Consider the following 19,927-nt stretch of genomic DNA (forward strand, 5'->3'; position numbering starts at 1 on the left):
CGATGGAAGAGACTATGAAAGAAAGTGCTTGGTAATTGACAATGCAAAAGTGCAAACTTCTAATAAGTCTGTCAAAACACAGCCAACGAACGTTAAAAAAAAAACTACAACAAAATAAACTTAAAAAAATTTTTTTAAGGGGAAACTGGGTGGCTCAGTGGGTTAAGTATCCAACTCTTGGTTTCGGCTCAGGTCATGATCTAAGCCTGCTTGGGATTCTCTCTCTCTCCCTCTCTCTCTGTCCTTCCCTGCTTGCAGTCTCTCTCTCTCAAAATAAATAAACTCAAAAAGAAGTAAAAACACAACTACAACAAACGCAATGCGTGAGGGTAGATACATTCAGTATATATTAAAGTTCATTTATTTATTTTTTTAAATTTTTTTAACGTTTATTTACTTTTGAGACAGAGAGAGACAGCGCATGAATGGGGGAGGGTCAGAGAGGAGACACAGAATCTGAAACAGGTTCCAGGCTCTGAACTGTCAGCACAGAGCCCGACGCAGGGCTTGAACTCATGGACCGCGAGATCATGACCTGAGCTGAAGTCGGCCACTTAACCGACTGAGCCACCCAGGCGCCCCTCATTTATTTATTTTTGAGAGAGAGAGAGAGACAGAGAGAGAGAAAAAGAGAGGACACGCACATGTGGGGGAGGAACAGAGAGAGACACAGAATCTGAAGTCTCTGAGCTGTCAAGAGCCTGACGTGAGGCTCGAACCCATGAACCATGAGATCATGACCTGAGACGAAGTTGGCCATTTAACCGACTGAGCCACCCAGGCGCCCCAATACATTCGGTATACAGAACTGTTTCTGTTAGCGTAAAAATGAAACTATAAAAAATGCAATCCTGGAGGAAGGTCAAATAAAGTGACTATTCAAAGAACTGTCCACAGGTAATACACATCCTGACAGAAACTTAACCATCAAATAAGTGAGCTTAAAATTCTCTTCCAGCCAGAAAGTCATTTGCCAAATGTGCCTTTTGTTTGTTGCACAGGGAAACACTGTTTCCCCTATCTGCGGTGCAAATACAAACAATGAATTCTCAGATCAAAAAAATACCTGCAAAGTTAAAAACATCGTCTGAACAATCCCAACCTCATATACTGCCGGTGGGAGTGAAAAATTGGAATGATTTTCTGAAAACTCAATTTGGCACTAATCTCTTCTAGGAACTTACGTTAGGAAACACAGAAGATAGGAATGCATATAACAAGTTATTTATAAGAGTAAAAATCCAGAAACCGCTTCTGTAATAGGATAATATGATACTCAGATAAATGGGGGTGCGTCCATGTGTTGAACAGCCATTCAAATGAGGTTTTCTAAACTCCATTAGTTGCACAGAAAAAAAGTAATGATACAGCGTGGCAGCACGTGTTAGGAAACTTGAACACGAATGTGACGGGGGGGGGGAAGGGAAGGCAAAACACACGAAAAGGTTGACATTGACGACACTTGAAAATTCATGGTGCAATTCCTTTGCTTCTGCCACTATGTGCCATCCAAATCCCCCACAGGAATCAGGTATTATGTTCACTGTTCGCGAATGGGCGTAAAGCCCGTCTGCTCATTAGGTCACGGGACATTCAGATCAAGGTTATATTGGTCAGCCTCCCATGCAGCTAGAGGCAGACGTGTGACAACTCGGGTCAATGGGAAGTACAATTTCTGCGTCACATCAAAATAAGGCAAGCCGCTTGCCCTGGGTTTGGGTTCTTTCTACTTTCCATGAGCCGGACTAGAAAGTCAATTTCAACCATCCAGATGAGGCAAACTCACAAGTGAGTAAGTGAAATGCTGGAAAGACTCGGAATCTTTGGATGACCTTGGGCTCCATCATAGCCCACCATCATGAATTGTTAGTGGAGGAGCGAAAAACACGTCTGGTCTGAGCCACTGTAATTTGGGGTCTGAGTTACAGTAGTTTAACATGGGGTCTAAGGAATACGTGCTATTCATATTCCAAACACGCTTTATAAATCTTTTTTTAATGTTTATTTGTTTTTGAGAGAGATAGAGAGACAGAGTATGATCAGGAGAGGGGCAGAGAGAGGGAGACACAGAATCCGAAGTGGGCTCCAGGCTCCGAGCTGTCAGCACAGAGCCTGATGCGGGGTTTGAACTCACGAACCATGAGATCATGACCTGAGCCCAAGTTGGATGCTTAAGTGACTGAGCCACCCAGGCGCCCCAAAATAAGCTTTATAAATCTTTTTGTGCAAACATATCTTTCTCTGTTTCTTTAATAAGTTCCAATTTAAAATTTTCATGAGTGCATCGTAGGTGTTCTAATTAAAGTGGGAGAACATGAAGTTTTCTCTATCGCATCCTTATGCATCTCAGATGAACAGAGATCCAAATAACAACCGATCTTAATTACGACCTTGGAGTAACGACGTGGTAATTTCAACTGAGTTGTTATTAGCTGTCAAACAAATAAGGTCTAAACAGCAGGTGGGTTACCATGACATCTCTGCCCAGAGGGCAAAGACTGAGAGATTTTGAGGACTTTCAGCAGCAGGAAGAACATCCAATGCCAGGTGCTCTACAGCAGTGAAATAATCTGTGACTATTTACTCTGAGAATGAACACCGTGCTTCCTTCGGGTGGTCAGGCTGGCTGGAACAGAGCTCTCTCTGGTCAGGGGCGCGAGGAGTCAAGGGCTTAGCATGGAGCATACGGTACAAGCCCACGGTCCTCTAGGTAAGGAGTGAGAAGAGGAACAGAGACAGGACCTCAAAATTAAGGGGAAACTGTGCAATTTGGAGACTTTTCAGCTGCAGGCAGCTGTCTCAGAAGCACAGAATCAGTCACTGGCTGCTGCGCTCTCCATTAATCGTGAGTCATTTAGATCTTTGTATTGCATGAATGTGGGCAGATTTATAGAAATGAAGACACATCGTTAATGTGAAACCGCATTAACGGGAGGACGTAGGACAGAAATTACAGTGATGTACGGTCTTCCTGAGAACTGTCTGTAATAATCATACGCTATATGGAAATCAAAAGGGATTTTTAACGTGACCCCCACTTTATCCACTCTTAGAACCCACATATGAAAATGAGGCCTTAACAAATACCGGCCTGATAAATGCAGGAATGCAGAGAGTTTCCAGAATTGGCACAGCCAGAGGATCGTTTTAAGCAAAAACGTACGTATATTATAAGGTAGAGGGTTTGCCACATTTGTTTCATTTCAGTGTGACATTTTATTTTCTGAAAAGAAACAGAACCAAGACAAAAGTCAAGGGCAGGACTTCTGGCTACGGCCAAGTGAAAAACCTGGCACATCTTTTCCCCCCAAATCAACTCGAAAGCCGGACACAATGGACAAAAACAACCATTTCAGAATGTTGGAAACTGTCTGGAAGGATGCAACGGTCTGAGAAACGTTTACCGCTGACGAACAGCTGCACGGCCAGCTTTACACATGTGCGTCTACTGGCAGGACAAGGCAGCCCACGAGGATCGGGAGCTTCTCTGCACTCAACTGGGACCCATACCTGGTGACGCCGTCAACATCAGTGACTTGTGTAGAGCCCAGCAGACAGGAAGGGCCAAGAGCTCCAGTATCTGGCCTGACAGTGCCTGCATTAGCTCATGTGTCACTGGGGCACGCGCCTAGCCTACTGAGGCTGCACGTACACGCGGTAGAGGCCACAGAGGGGCCACGCCAGCCACATGCCCCACATGAACCCAGAGGCTAGCCACACGCACATCCAGAGCCCAGCGGCACCCTGGAGAAGGCAAGACTGGGCCACGTGAGGAGGTCTGAAAGGGGAACATCCTCCCCTGGGCACACACGGACCCATCGGCAGAGGACAGATCGGGGCTGGCGTCAGGTGGCTGAGGGCCGCCTCTGTCTATGTAATAATAGCAGGTGGCTTCGAGGCATCCGGGCTTCACAAAATGAGGACAGAATTTAACACACAAACTGAAGAGCGTCACTGGGAGCTACTCACTGCCGGGGAAAGAGATTCCGCAGATTCATCCCAGGCAGAGACACGCAGACAGACAGACACACGAAAGAGACAGACAAACCAAGAAGAAGAAAACCAAGAAAAAAAAAATAATAATAAATAAATAAAAAAACGTGGCAATAACGACAACTTTTGGGGAAGGAGAAGAATCAGAAACCAGAGAGGCTACGATTTATTAAATATTGTGAAATACTGAGTTTTCAACAACAACAACAACAAAACTATAACCTGTAAGATTAACAAGAAATTGTTATCCATACCCAGGGAGAAAAGCAGTCAGCAGAAACTATTCCTAGTTGCCCCTAAATGCTAGATTTAGCAGAAAAAAATCTTCAATGAAGCAACTCTATGTATGTTCGAAGCACTAAAGGAAACAATGTCTAAAGAATGTTTTTTTAGACGACAATAGAGTTTCTGAAGTAGACTGAATTTTTTTTTAAAAATATCAAATGAATTTTTTTGTTGTTGAAGAGTATAAATGAAAGGAAAATTTCACTATGGGGCCCGCAGCAAATCTGGGTAGCAGAAGAAAGCATCAGTGAACCTGAAGATTATCGAATCTGAAAAGAGGGAAACAAATATTTAAAAGAAATGGGACAGAAACACAGATCTGCAGGATACCATTGTACATGCACAGAAAGTACCAGTGTGTGGAAAAGGAAAGAAAAGATAGAAAGAGCCAGAAAAAAATATTTGAATAAACAACTACCAAAATATCAACACAGTAGGTGAAATGCATTAACCTACACATCCAAGAAGCGCCATGAACCTAAGGAAGGATACCCGGAGGGAAGTGCATCTGGACACACTGGGGTTTAACCGTGAGAGTCGGAGAGAAAAGTCCTGAGAGGCACAACCCAGAACGACCCAGGATGTACCAGGAAGCATCAGAAGGGATGCTGCCCAGCTTCTTCTATGAGACAACGTAGGTGAGAAGACAGAGGTGACACGATCATCTGGACAATGTGAACGAAAATCACACTTCACTAGGGTGGCTACAATCAAAAAGACAGAGTGTTGACAAGAATCTGCACAAACCAGGAGCTTCATCATTGTTCCTGGGAATATAAGACGATGAAGCCACATTGAAACACAACGGTGTTCTGTGATTTCTTAAAGCGTTAATCACAAACTTACCACACGACCCAGCCATCTGACCCCTAAGACACTGTCCAAGACAGATGAAAGCATATGTCCGTACAAAGACATTTATAAGACTGCTCACAGCACCTTATACTGGAAACAATCCAAGGGACTATTGGCAGGGGAAGACCAGACAAATGAGGTCTGGCCACACAGCAAGCGAAAGAAGCCAGATACAACAGACTTATGATCTCGTTGGCATGAAATATTCAGAAGACACATTTGAGCTAAAGAGTCTGGGACTTTGCACGGGGATGATCTGAAAACAAACGTTGAGAACACGTTGGAAATGCCCTAAACTGGATTACGGTGACAGGTGCACAGAACTCTCATTTTCCTAAATAAAACCCCCCAAAAAACAAAAAAATCATTGAATGGTACACTTAAAGTGGGTAAATTATAGGGTATGTAAATTACATCTCAGAAAAAAAAAAAAACCTGTTTTAAGAACTGGCAGTGTTTCAGGGCCCCTGGGTGGCCCATTCAGTTGAACAGCTGACTTCAGCTCAGGTCATGATCCCATGGTTCATGAGTTCGAGCCCCGCTTTGGGCTCCCTGCTGTCAGTGCAGAGCCTGCCTCGGACCCTCTGTCCCCCTCTCAACTTGTGCATGCTCTCTCTCTCTCCAACCCTCCCCCCCCAAAAAAACTGGCAGCATTTAGTCCAGCAGTGAAAATTCAGGGATGATGGACAATAGGCAAACCCTCAGGGAATAAGAGAAGATTTAAAGAAAAAAAAAAAAAAAAACAGTGCAAAGAAGGTGAGGAAGCATCTGCTCTCACATGAAGCAACATGTGTGAACGGCGTCATCCTGTATGGAAACACGGGTTGACTTTGCTTGGACCCTCACGGTCGCCACTGGCACCTATTACAGGAACAGGGTCTGAGATGGACGTGTGGCGGGATCGTGCATGTGGACGTACAGCTCGCAAGAGGATTTTCACGTAAACCGATGATGCCGGGGCCTTCGGCAAAGTCTCCTGAGCCTCCGCACAGATCTCACACTGCCTTGGCTTCACATCTCACCTCTGGCAACAAGGGGCGGATGGCCTGCTGCGGCAGAGACTTGGTGCGGGGCACCCCCCCCCCCCAGAGCCCAGGGTCCCCATGATTCACCTGTCTGGCTAGGAATTCCCAGACTGCAAGGCCCTGGCTGCCCTTCACACGGGCCACTTCTCAAAGTTGTGTTTTCACTGAGCAGCCTTGAAGGACGAGGTATCATCTCCCTCAAACCCAGAGCTGGCTTGTTCATCAGCTGCCCTCAAGAGGAGGGTCACCACGCAGGCGTCGTCTGGGTATCGGGGGGGGGGGGGGGGGGGGGGCGGAACCAGCGGGACCTTGCTGACAGTGAGTAATACAAATTTTCACCTCTGACCCAGGAGGCTCATGTCCTCTGGAAACTTCCAGGAACTTGGCCTGCCAACTTTGTCAGCTTGTGAGTAAGGCAGAATCTTGGCTCCTTCTCAGCTCCTGACGTTGAACTCAGGGCGTGTGTTACTCACGCACAGTCGAGGCCGTAAAGCCTAATCCCCATTACACCCCAGATAAATCACACTGCGCTGTCCACAAAAGGGTTTGATATAACCTGAGACTCGAGGTGTTGTGTGGCCTAGCACGGTGTGGCATAAAGTAAAAACATAGGCCAAGGACTCTGAAATCTAATCAGAATATTAATTCTGTGAGGAAGAAAACAGGGGGCCAAATTCAGAAACTTGTGACGCTTTCATTTCAGCAGAGTCTGCTGCTGGGGTTAAAGGTCTTGGGCGGGCAGGCACCGAATCCCGGCCTCCTCCGGACCAGGGCAAGAGTGTGCCTACGACAGACCACCGGGCTCGCGGTCCGGCCACGCCACCTGCCAGCTGTCGGCCTCGGTTATGTTACCGGATCCGTCTCCGTTTCAGAGTCCCAGCCTACACGTGGGGCTCAAGACTCCATCCCCATCGCCATGGGGCTGTCCAGAGGCAGGGTCGCGTGGGTAGCACGGGCCTGGCCCCTGCTGCTCCGCCGCCCTTGCCGGCCCCCCAGCCGCGGTCCCGGATTGGCCACGAGGGCCAGGGCTCACCTGTGTGAGGTCAGCACCACCGCACAGCCTTGGCGAACCTCCTGCCTAATCGCATCCCACAGGAACCGCTTCGAGCAGGGATCCATCCCGGAGCTGGGCTCGTCCTGAGGGAGAGAGCACACGGTGACGGCGTTGGGGGTGCACGTCGGGACGGACAGGCCCGGCCCCGCCGGGAGGGCAGCCGCAGTGCATCTGGACACAGTCGAGCACCCCCCCCCCCCCCGCCCGGCAGTGAGGACGGCCCCCCTCGATGCATCGTCCGCCTGCACTGGGCTTCACGGCCATCCACCTTGGGAAAACATGCAAAAGCAGAGACAAGCTTTACTCACTTTGCACCAGTGGGTAAAGTGGGGTTCCTGGAAGCTGGGGCTTTCTCCTTCAATAAGCACCGGAGCACTTACTCAACCGCGTTTGAGAGAGATGGCTGTGGACCGCGTGATGCATTTCTGGGCTTGTTGCGGTCAGGGAGTACTGAACACATTTTTCTTAAGAGCTTAGGGTCATCAACTTCCCCAAAGAGAGAAACGGACGGGAAGCGGACAAAAACATGGCACTGAACAGGGAAACAGCACCTGTGTTTTCTGCACGCCAGGTGATCTACGAGGGTAGATACAAACTCAAGCAAACAGAAGCTATGATCATGCCTCGCTCGGTGAGAAAGAGGATGTGTAGTTGGGTGTCTTCCTGACCCCGTGCCGGACACTTGTCTTCTCTCCCGGGGGGTGGGGGGGTGGGGGAGGGGGAGTGTGAAGGCCTGTCAGTGAGTGTCTTTAACCAGATGCTCTGAGTACTCCCCGACATCCCAGTCACCACATGTGCGGTGGCCATGCATGTCATGTGCACAACTTCATGGATGGCTTTCACGGAGTCCAACAGATAGGACCGTGTCAGGACCACGTGCAGATGAGGAGGCATGCACTCAATGTGCCAGGCTGCGTGCATGCAGAGAGTTGCAGAAGCAGACTCTGGACCCCCGCAGCTGACTCCGGTCCCCAGCTTGATCCCTAGCCCAGAGTCTAGGGCAACCAAGGAGCTAAGAGCAAGGCTGTGAGAAGCAGGCGGGGGCTGTGGTGAGCCGGGGACAGGAGTCCCCATCCGAACTGAGGACACATGCCTGGCAAGGCAGAGCATGGGGACATTCTGCAGAAGGTAACAGACACCATGCCTTGTAAACGCTTCTTACATGGAAAACCTAGTTTACACCCCGCAGACCCAGGCAAGGGTTTGTATTCACTACCGGGTGTTAGAATGTGGCATTCTGCAACAGTCCTTGATTTGAACCTTGCAAAGAAGCAAACTTAGAGCAAAGAAGAAGAAAGAAAGAAAGAAAGAAAGAAAGAAAGAAAGAAAGAAAGAAAGAAGAAAGAAAGAAGGAAAGAAAGAAAGAGAAAGAAAGAAAAAGTCCTCCAAAAGTCCAGAAGACACCTCATTACCTAATGAGGGCCACTTTTCCAATGCGGGCCTCTTGAATCCCATTTCCATTTAATGAACAAGAACAGAAAGAAGAAAAGAATTTGTTACCCACACGTTTGAAGGCTCTCAGACTCTGTACAAGTGGGAAACCATGAGATACACATCAGTGATTCACACCCTGTCTACGGCACCCAAACAGTGGCTTTTATGTACTTCCCGTTTGAAGGATATTACTTCTAGCTAACTTTGAAATGCAAGACAATTGCCTTTATTTCTTGATCCCCCCACCACGAATTCATGCTTTCATCTAGCCACGCTGGAATAACTCCAGTTCCCAGATTTCAGACAGCCTTGTCTCAAAGCTACTGCGTACAGGCTCCACTGTCTTGCTGAACAACCTGCTGTCCCCGCCACATCCATCCTGTCCCCGACGCCCGCCATCAAGATTCACCACGGATTCATGTCACTGCAGCTGGGACAATCACATATCTGCAGGTAGAAAAACACTCAAAAACAACACACTAGATGGCAAACATATATTGGTTTTCAGATTATAGGTGAATCCTGACACCATTCTAAAATACTGCTTTTAGGGGCGCCTGGGTGGCTCAGTCGGTTGAGCATCCGACTTCGGCTCAGGCCATGATCTCACAGTTCATGGGTTTGAGCCCTGCATCGGGGTCTGTGCTGACAGTTTGGAACCTGGAGCTGATTCCAATTCTGTGTCTCCCTCTCTGTCACTCCCTTGCTCACGCTCTCTCTCAAAAATAAATGTTAAAACAAATTTTTTTAAATAAAATACTGCTTTTAATGGTAAATATTTATTGAACCTTCAGTTAGGTCAGTAACAGGGACTCTATCAAAAGACATTTTTTTTTTTTCTGTAAAATCCCAATGCTTTTTTAGAATCTGTTTGGGAAACGTTGCCTTAGGGCAAAAGAGCATATTAGTGCAGACAACCAACACTGCCGATTTGAATTTCTTTCCCAGAGGGGCTCTGAGAAGTTAAAAGCATCTTATCTGAAGATCCCCGCAGACCACTGGGCTCTCCCCTACTCACCAGTAAAAGCAGGTCGGGTCTGCCCAGCAAAGCCAAGGCCGTAGACAGCTTCCGCTTGGTCCCCCCACTGTAGGTGGCCACCAGCTTGTCCACATGGGCTTCCAGGTGTAAACGCCTCACCAGGTCCCTGGCGACCTGCAAACGAGGCACTGTTGGTGAATGCATCCCCGTTGGCCCAGGGCACCCCGCCCCCCTACCCCCTGGACCAGGCTCTCAGCCCTGAGTGCCCTCCCCTCCTCCCGCTGCCCCTGCCCACCTCCCACGCACACCTCCCTTCACCTCCCCAGGCTGGCAGAGAAGGAGCGGGTGGGGGTGGGGGCTCTGCTGGGGTGCCTGGGGGGCATCGCAGCCTTGGCCAGAGCACACGGGGCTGGGGCGGGGGAGAGGGGGGCAGAGAGGGTCAGAAGTACGGTGGGGCCAGGGCCCCGATGCACAGCCACACAGAGGCGAGCCGAAACCAAGACTGAGGAGGAAGTGAGGGAATAAACCAGACAGGGGGGTGGGCAGGACGGGACTTCGAGGGAGCAGAGAACTGAGAAGGGAGTTTTCACTAGTCACAGGGGCAAGAAATGCCCCCTTCCATCCTTGGAGCTGCTGGAGACGGCCCTGCGGGAGGTTAGCAAGGGGAGGGCATGATTCTCAGCGGACACTGCTGGAAGCTGCATGAGGCCAGAAGACGGCGACCATGCGCCACCCCCCGCCCCACCCCCCACAGGAGAGGGTTCCCACCGGAGCACGCAGCAGGCTCACGGCCTCCTCCCTTCCCCTCCCCGCCCCACCCGCACCTGCCGCGCCCGCTCACGCCCGTTGCCCTCCCGGGGTGGGGGGGGGGGGGGGAGCCGTGTGCGTACAGCCCTTCCGCTCCGACACCCGCCAGAATTTGGGCGCGCTACATTTTGTGTTTTCGGTTCCATCCACGGGGTGGCTGCTTCCTCTGGGGGCTGGGACTGAGCAACCACTGCGCTTCTAGCGCCACGCAGTTTAAAAGTTTGACAAATGTGGTGGCGCCGGGGTGGCTCCGGGGGGTGAAGCGTCGGACTCTTGATTTTGGCTCAGGTCGTGATCTCACGGTCATGGGTTCAAGCCACACATCAGGCTGTGCACTGAGCGAGAAGGCTGCTTGGGATTCTCCCTCTCCCCCCACCCCCCCACAATCGCACTGTCTCTCTGTCTCTCTCAAAATAAGTAAACTTAATTTTTTTTTTTTTTTAATTTGACAAATGTGTTCTACCTAACTCTGGCGACCACAGAGCCATGAACGCACCACGTCAGTTTCGCTTGCTTATGTACCACCATATAACCAAACTGGCCAAGCTCATATCTTCATTCAAATCTAGGAGATACGGGGAAAACTGTGTCCTCAACAACTGATGAAACATAGGATAAACTAAATAAGGGTAAAAAATAAAATAACTAAATCAAATACATTTTTGAATAAATGATATGAACTACCAAATATATTTTTTTAATAAGTGCCTAAAAGTTGGGATAATAATAATAATAGTGTCAGTGATGAAATATTGAGAATGTCTAAGAATACTGGCACAGGAGCACCCGGATGGCTCAGTCGGTGAAGCGTCAGACTTCGCCTCAGGTCATGATCTCGCGGTTCGTGGGTTCGAGCCTCATATCAGGCTCTGTGCTGACAGCTCGAAGCCTGGAGCCTGCTTTGGATTCTGTGTCTCCCTCTCTCTCTGCCCCTTCCCCACTCGTGCTCTGTCTGTCTGTCTCTCTCTCTCTCTCAAAAAGAAGTAAACATTAAAAAACATTTTTTTAGATATTGGGACAACATTGATGCCTCCCAAGGAAACCCCCCACATAAACCACTCCACAGCTTTATTTGTGCAGCCGCACAATAACACCAAAAAAAAAAAATAAGAATGTCGAGGACTGGTCTAGTTAACAGTGTAAGTCAAGGGAATGCAGAGAATTTCTGAATGAGCCCGTCTAACTACGATGGCTTATTTTTCTGGAACCAGGAAACGTAGGTCCTGTTTTTCCAAGCTCACAAAAGGCTAAACAATGCAACTGACAGATCCTGGATGCCAGGGCCAAGGAAGAGTCCAGAAGACATAGAACAAATACATTGGGTTCAATCCCGGGATGCCCTAGGAATTGTGGTCAGCAAAATACCATGTCAACCCCAAAATGTATTGAGCTTAAAGATTCTCTCTTTCTGCTATTATGTATTTCTCTCGCATAGTGTTCTTTTTTTTTAAGTTTATTTGTGGGGGTGGGGGTGGGGGTGGGGGGAAGAACACAAGCAGAGGAGGGGCAGAGAGAGAGAAGGAAAGAGAGAATTCCAAGCAGGCTCCCCACTGTCAGTGCAGAGGCCGACACGGGGCTGGGTCTCACGAACCGTGAGCTCATGAGCTGAGCCAGAATCAAGAGCCGGACGCTTAACCAACTGAGCCCCCCAGGCGCCCCTCTCCCATAAAGTTCTAAGTTGTACTCCATTTAAGTCCAGAGTGTGCGATTCATTCATCCTATATGCCTGCTGCGTGATCATGACCCGCACTTAGCACATCTTTGTAAGGATCATCTAACCCAAAATAAACCGCCCGGAGGTCCACATACGTATTAGTTCGCTTACAAGCAAAATTCTTTCCTCTACCACACTGACGGCCAAATCAAAGTTTCCTGTGACAGTAAAGACCAAAGAAGGAAAAAGGGGCCCAGGACTTAGGACAGAAAGCCTTTCTTCCAGCCCCACCCCGACTTTCCTCCAGGTCCCCGTTCCTCCTGCCGTGACTTCTAGCTCCCTCTAGGAAAACTGTGCGAGTGGAAGAAACTTCCAGTATAAAAGGCATGTCGTGGAGCAAACAGTAGGTGGTGAGACACAGCGGGGGGCTCCCCTGATGGGACCTGCGGGTAGTGTCACAGCACAGCGGCAAAGGGCTCTCTGCCCCTTCCGTCCCAAACTACGAAATCCCAGGCCTCATCCCCATCAGCACCGGGGTTTGGCAGTTTGGGTATCACAATAACCCTTAAATTATCATCCCCGTTTGTCTAGCATGCCAGAACATGTCTCCTGGATCCTTTTGCTATAACCCAATGTATTTTTTAAACATCAGGTTCATTGAGTTCAGGTTCAAATATGATCCCTGTCCAAAAAAAAACCTAAGAGGTGTGTGGACAATGGGGAGAAACTGAAAACCGTTACACCAAGCCTCAATTTGAGCCAAATGAAGACAGCCTCTCTTTCCCATCTAATGGAACTTCTGGAAGTTTGCAGGGGGAGGAAGGGGGACTATACGCAGAAGATCCAAGAGTGGGCTATATGTGAGCTGGGACCCTGGGATGCAGACCAGCCTGGGTGCCGAGGTGGTGGGGGGGGGGGGGGAGGCGGGGGGGAGGGGTGCGGTGGGCTCTCAGGAGGGGCTTCCCGCAGGCACAAGGGGGCCTCTGGAATCACAGTGGACACAACTGTGGCTGCCCAGGTTACCGTGAAGGTGGACGTCAGCCCGGGGGAGAGAACCGAGGTGAGCGGCAGACAGGCCAGGGAAAGATCAACACCCCGGCTGGGAGTCCGGGAGGTGAGGCCCCCCCTGGGGGCAGCTCCAGCCCTGAGGGAGATGTGTAAAGGAAGCCCCTTGGGCTAAGGGGCCACAAGGTCACTCCACACAGTTGCCACTTCCTTAGCCAGCAAGGGGCATAGAAAGGAAAACCCAGACATTCAGGGAACAAGAAATTCCGTCATCTTCAACAAGCAGCCGGCATGTTACTCAGCATCAGGATAGCGTCTTAATCAGGAACTCGTACTCTGGGGGCACCTGGGGGGCTCTGTCAGTTGAGCATCTGACTCTTTTTTTTTTTTAATTTTTTTTCTTCATTTATTTTTGAGAGAGAGAGAGAGATAGAGACAGAGAGCAAGGAGAGGAGGGGCAGAGAGAGAGGGAGACACAGCATCCGAAGCAGGATCCAGGCTCGGAGCTGTCAGCACAGAGCCAGACGCGGGGCTCAAACCCACAAACCGCGAGATCGTGACCTGAGCCAAAGTCGGACGCTCAACCGACTGACTCTTGATTTTGGCTCAGGTCATGATCTCAAGGCTCATGAGTTCGAGCCCTCTGTGCTGACAGTGGGGAGCCCGCTGGGGATTCTCTCTTTCCCTGTGCCCCTCCCTCTCTCTCTCCCTCTTTCAAAATAAATAAACAAACTTAAAAAAATTGAAAACAAAAGAACACTTACTCTGGAGCTGGTTTCTATGATTTCAAAAGAAAACCCCTCCCCACTGTAGCCATTCTAGCTGAGGCGGGTCTCGGCTACCTGCCTCTTGGCTTCCCCATTTGCAACCTTTCTACCTCATATGGCTGCTGTGAAATACTTAAAATAAATACTGAAGTGTTGGCTAAAAGTCTTGTTTTCTGTTATTTAACAATAACAATAACAATAATCCCTTCTGGTCACCTGGTGACAGGTGCATTAGAACGGGGACACTTGCTCTAGATTTCCCGCATTTCTAAAGTTTATAGGAGAGGGAAGGTTGCCATAAAGGGAGCCACATCCTCCGGGAACACGTGCTGACGTCTTGGAAAGCTCGGGGCAATCAGTAATCCTCTCTCGCGGTTTCGGGAAGGAAACGAAGACAGTTCCTCATCGGCCACCGTTACGATAACTTCTCTCTGTGGAGGGGGCTCAGGAAGAGGAATCTGGAAGACCGCCGACACTCAGGAGGGAATCGCCCCGTATGACGGGCAGCACCAGGCCTCACTCTATTGGCAAGAACTTTTCCAAGCGTGCATTTCCCCCGGGACGGCAAAGGGGCCAGCTTGTGGCGTTCGCCAAGCATCTCCCTCTTCAATCAAACACGAACCCGGGGGAGCTGACAGAGACAAACGCCTTTTAAAGACAGAGCTCTGATGAGTCCCGGATCTCAACAGTTGTACAGATGAGCAGGCCGCCAGGGGCGGCCCGTTGTCCTTGCTTCCTGACGGTGGCAGGTGGGTGAAGGGACCCGGGTCCTCGAGGACCAGGAGGGCTTCTGCTTTACTTGCTCTTAACTTACAGAGCATCGGTAAGAGGAGAAGGCTGAAGAAGATGACAGAACAGCGCTCGAGTGAATTTTCATGGACCAGGGAAGGTGAGGCTGTTAGTTTTGTCTCCTGTGAATTCTGGAACGCTCCCTCCCTGCAGAATCACGTCGCAAATGCACCGCAAAAGCTGCTTACTTACTTCTGCTCCTTGTTCAGAATCCGGGAATGCAAGGAGCATTCCAGAATCCCTGAAAGGGGCAGGAAAGGGAAAACTGCGCCTCAAGCACCTGCCATTCCAGCGGCTTCCGCCTGGCACGTCCTCTGAGCTGTCGATCAACGCTGTCAGCTCGGCTTGGCTGACCACTGCACAGAGGCCTCCTGCGTTCTCGGGGCTGCGTCCACCCCCTCCTCCCACAGAGACGGAGGAAGGGGGTGATCTGCAGTCTCTGGCACTTCTCCATCCTCTGGAGCCCACCCGGGAAGGAGTCAGGCTGGCAGGTGTCAGCCCGCTCACCAGGAAGTCCTCCTCCTGACATCCCAGTCCCCCCCACCCCACTGGCCTTCTTTCTGTACAGTCTGCACCCTTCTCTGTAAGCCCCGGCAGCGGGTCTATGAGGTCTGTTCCCGAATGAAAGCAACAGTCCAGGAAACTTGAAAGGCACTTGGAGAGGAGACAAAGTTGCAAATGATGTCACCCTTAACCCCAAGTGACTTCCGCACTCAGATCTCTATTTTCAATACGTAACTGAAAACAACACAACCATCGTGACTGCGTTTCCTTCCGTGTAATCAGATCGGAAACATCTTTCAGGTACGTTTATCATTTATCTATCGGGTCAGAGAGCTGTGCTGGGACCAGAGGTGTTCGCCGAGCATAGCTCAGCGGGAGGCTTTCCTGGAAAACCTCAGGGAGACTTACCTGAGAAATGCAGGAGTTGGGAACCCCGCGGAGGGTACAGTAATAACGGAGGTGTTCCCAACCAGTCAGGAACTCGTCCAGGGCGTCCTGCTGCGGACAGTAGCCCATGCGAACACCTGCGGTGCCCGCCAAAGACAGATCCACGGTCTCTCTGCAACGAGAAACAGCAGCACAGTCCAGAAAATTCGGCTCCCCAGACACACATCATCCAGTTCTCCAACCTGGTTCATCAAAGAGAAGTTCACTGCAGTTCATGCAATGCGACTAATCAATTTAGCATAAATGGTTCGATGAATGAGTAGCAACCCACGTGTCCAGGCGTGGCTCTGAGGCCACGACTGCTTTTTATGTTAAAAAAAAAAAAAAATACAGAAAGCACAGAGCTCTGTAGGAGGCATACGGCATGCTTAATAAACGGCTATCATAACAATTATTTCCCCACCAAAACAATTTATGAGAATTCCTAATGGATGGGGGGGCGCCTGTGTGGCTCAGTTGGTTAAGCGTCCGACTTTGGCTCAGGTCATATGATCTCGCGGTTCGTGAGTTCGAGCCCTGTGTCGGGCTCTGTGCTGACAGCTCAGAGCCTGGAGCCTGCTTCCGATTCTGTGTCTCCCTCTCTCTAGCTGCCCCTCCCCTGCTCGTGCGCTCTCTCTCTCTCTCTAGGTCCAAAATAAATAAACATTAAAAAAATTTTAAAAAACACTTCCTAATGAATCAATGACTAAACTATCATTCAGATTCAGGTTTTTAAAAAGTACATTTTTAGCATAGCCTATCCATCTCTCATTGAACATACGAAAAAATACTGCAAATGAAAACCCGGGGTCCCAGAGGAAACTCTGTACCCACAAATCGGTCACTCCTCATTCCACTGTCCCCCCAGCCCCTGGCTTTTCTTCCCTGTGGATTTGCCTGGTGGGTAGTTTATAAAACTGAACAATGCAATGTATGACTTTCGCATGAGGCTTCAGAGGTTCACCCACATTACAGCACAAATCTGTACTTCATTCTATTTCCTTTTACTGGTAGAAATGCACACAGCAGTTATTAAAAGAAAAAAAAAATCACCACCACCCTTTTACGGCCGCTAAAATGGAAGCCTGCGTGTTACTGCCGGCCCGGAGTTCACTAAAGGGCCAGTTCCAATAACTCCACCTTACGCTTGTCAGTCTACCATTTTTCTCATTCTGTGACCATTAGGTAGAAAGATAGAAGAACCATACAAAAAAGGAAGAGGAGAAAAAATAAGATTACAACATAAAAGGAAGAGGGAGGGAATTTTTTTTCTAATTTATAGAGTTCCAGTTTTGTTTTGTTTTTTTTTTTTCAACGTTTTTTTTTTTTTATTTTTATTTTTGGGACAGAGAGAGACAGAGCATGAACGGGGGAGGGGCAGAGAGAGAGGGAGACACAGAATCGGAAACAGGCTCCAGGCTCCGAGCCATCAGCCCCGAGCCTGACGCGGGGCTCGAACTCACGGACCGCGAGATCGTGACCTGGCTGAAGTCGGACGCTCAACCGACTGCGCCACCCAGGCGCCCCTCCAGTTTTGTTTTTTTAACATTTATGTTTTGAGAGAGAGACAGATCACGAGCTGGGTGGAGGCAGAGAGAGAGGGACACAGAATCCGAAAGAGGCCCCAAGCTCTGAGCTGTCAGCACAGAGCCCGACGCGGGGCTCAAACCCACGGACTGTGAGATCATGACCTGAGCCGAAGTCGGACGCTTAACTGACTGAGCCACCCAGGTGCCCCTATTCCATTGTTTAGATGCACCCCCGTTTGTTTATTCATTCACTTACTGAAGCGTACCTCTGTTGCTTCCAAATTTTGACAACTATTGATAACACTACTGTAAGCATTAGCCTACAGGGTTTTTGGGTTGTTTGGTTTTGTGTGTGTGTGTGTGCACATAAGTTCTCAAATCATCTCAATAAATACCTAGGAGGAGGATTGCTTCAGGCTATCGTAAGACTATGCTTTAGCTTTGCGAGAAACTCACAAACCGTCCTGGGTAGTGGCTGTACCACGAGCATTTCCAATATAGCTTTACCTCGTCCCCAGCTTCTGGCACTGACAGCGTCTGGGATTTCTGGCACTCTAATAGACGTGTATATATTGCTTAAATTTGAAATTCCCCAGTGACATGTGACACTGCACGTCTCTTCATGTGCCATCTGTATCTTTAGCGAGGTATCCATTCACACCTTTTGACCATATTCTAATCGGGTTGTTTATTTTTCCATTGTTGGGTTCTTTGTATCTTTTGGATACAAGTCTTGTATCAGATGCGTGCTTTGCAAATATTCTCTGCCCATCTGGGATTTGTGTTTTCACGCCCTTAGAAGTGTTCTGCCCTGAGCAGATTTTGTTTTTATTTTAATGGAGTCCAATTTAGTCTTTGAGTCATGCGTTAATTAGAAGTGCGTTGTTTAATCCCTGAATATCTGGGGATTTTCCAGCTGCCTTTCTGTTATTTCTAGCTTAATGCTAATGTCATCCGAGAAAGCATTTTGCATGACTTGTACTGTCACATTTCTAAGGAGCCCCGAATGTGGTCCATCTTGATGAACCACCCATGTGAGCCCAAACAGACTGCATACACTGCTGTTGTTGCACAACGTATCCTATAGACGTCTTCAGACCCAGCTGACTAATGTGCCCGTTAGTTCAACTGTATCCTGACTCATTTTCTGCCTGATGGATCTGTCAGTCCCTCAAAGGGGAGCACTGATGTCCCCCACTTCTCTGGGTCCACCGCCCCATCCTCGCAGGTTCTGACACGCCGGGGTGGGGTTTACACACATCCAGGTCTGGAGAACTGATTCCTTTATCATTATGCAATATCCCACTTTATTCCTAACAACTTCTTTTTGCCCTTTGTCTTGCTCTGAAATTCACGGGGACACTCCAGCTTTCTATGCATTCATGTCAGCACAGCGTATCTTTCTTTTCCCTGTTGCCTTTAATCCATCCGGGTCTTTACATTTAAAGTGGATTCTTTTAGAAAACATATAGTTGGGTCTTGTCTCTTCATCCACTCTGGTAGTTTCTATCAATTGGTGCGTTTACACCAGTACCTTTACAGTGACGTTTGACACGCTTGGATTATAGTAACAATTTTCTATTTGTTCTCTTTGTTTCTCACTCTTTTTCTTCCTTATCTGCTTTTAGTTGAACATTGTATACGACTTCATTTTCTCTCCTTTCCTGGACTATGTTGTATTTCTTTTTAAAAATTTGTATTGGTTGTTCTGTGGTTCACGAGATACATTTATAACTGTTTCAAGCCCCCTTGCAAATAAAAATGACCTGGGAGTACCTATTTTTTTTTTTTTTTTTGAAAGAGAGAGAGAGAGGAGTGGAGGGAGAGGGGCAGAGGGAGAAAGAGAGACAATCTTAAGAAGGTTCCATCCTCAGCACAGAGCCCAACAAGGGGCTCAATCCCACAACCCCGGGATCATGACTCGAGCTGAAATGAAGAGTCGAACACTCAACCCACGGAGCGACTGGGGTGCCCCAGTGGAAGCATCTTAGAGCAGAGAATTCCCAAGTCCCCTTTCATTCCCAATTGGATTTCCACCATTCATGTCACTCAGCCATAGGCCACAATCACCAGATACAAAGTTGCTGTTACTGTTTTAAACAAACTATTTAAAATCAATGAAGAAATAATAAATCAATGAAGAATAATAAATAGGAAAGATTTTTTATCTTCAATTACTCCTTCTCTAATGTTCGTCCTTTCTTTATGTAAATCTGACTTTCCAACCTATATTATTTTCCTTCTTTCAACATTTCTTTGTTAATTTCTTTTTAATGTTTATTTTTGAGAGAGAGAGTGCGTACGTGCGTGAGTGGGGGAGGGGCAGAGAGAGAGGGAGAGGGAGGGGGAGAGAGAGAAAGAGAGAGAGAGGAAGACACAGAATCCAAAACAAGTTCCAGGCTCTGAGCTGTCAGCACAGAGCCCGATGTGGGGCCTGAACTCAGAATGGCGAGATCATGACCTGAGCTGAAGTCAGCCGTTCAACCAACTGAGCCACCCAGGTGCCCCATTTCTCTCAACGTTTCTCGCAAGACAGTTCTGCTGGCAACAAATTCATTTTGTGTTGATGTCTCCTTCACTTTTGAAAGATCATTTCACAGGGTTCAGAATTCTAGGGCGTGGTAATTTTTCTCTGAATGCTTTAAACACTCCACTCCCCCCTGCCTTCTTTCTTCCATGGCTTCTGGTAAGTCTGTAGGTAAGGTATCTGTCCCCCACGCCAGCCTCCTTCGAGAATTTGTCTTTGAATGTCTACAGCTTGGATATCACATGATCACGTGTCGGTTTTTCGGTATTTGTCTTCTTTGGGGGTTTGTGGACT

At 48.6% G+C, this 19,927-nt stretch overlaps 1 protein-coding gene across 1 annotated transcript in view; it reads right to left on the reverse strand.

Moving 5' to 3' along the window:
- The window catches only part of ABCA13 (ATP binding cassette subfamily A member 13), a 395,455-nt gene that overhangs the window by 29,071 nt on the left and 346,457 nt on the right, over positions 1-19,927 (reverse strand). Inside the window, exons 56-58 of the mRNA XM_086697122.1 lie at positions 15,560-15,710; positions 9,665-9,799; positions 7,192-7,295 (exon numbers count right to left, since the gene is read on the reverse strand). Of these exons, the coding sequence (XP_086553248.1) occupies positions 7,192-7,295; positions 9,665-9,799; positions 15,560-15,710 (390 nt within the window). The remainder of the gene's footprint in view (positions 1-7,191; positions 7,296-9,664; positions 9,800-15,559; positions 15,711-19,927) is intronic.

The sequence above is a fragment of the Puma concolor genome, chromosome A2 (genome assembly GCF_028749965.1).
Source record: "Puma concolor isolate L17-30 chromosome A2, mPumCon1.1.hap2, whole genome shotgun sequence".
In the NCBI taxonomy this organism is placed as follows: domain Eukaryota; kingdom Metazoa; phylum Chordata; class Mammalia; order Carnivora; family Felidae; genus Puma; species Puma concolor.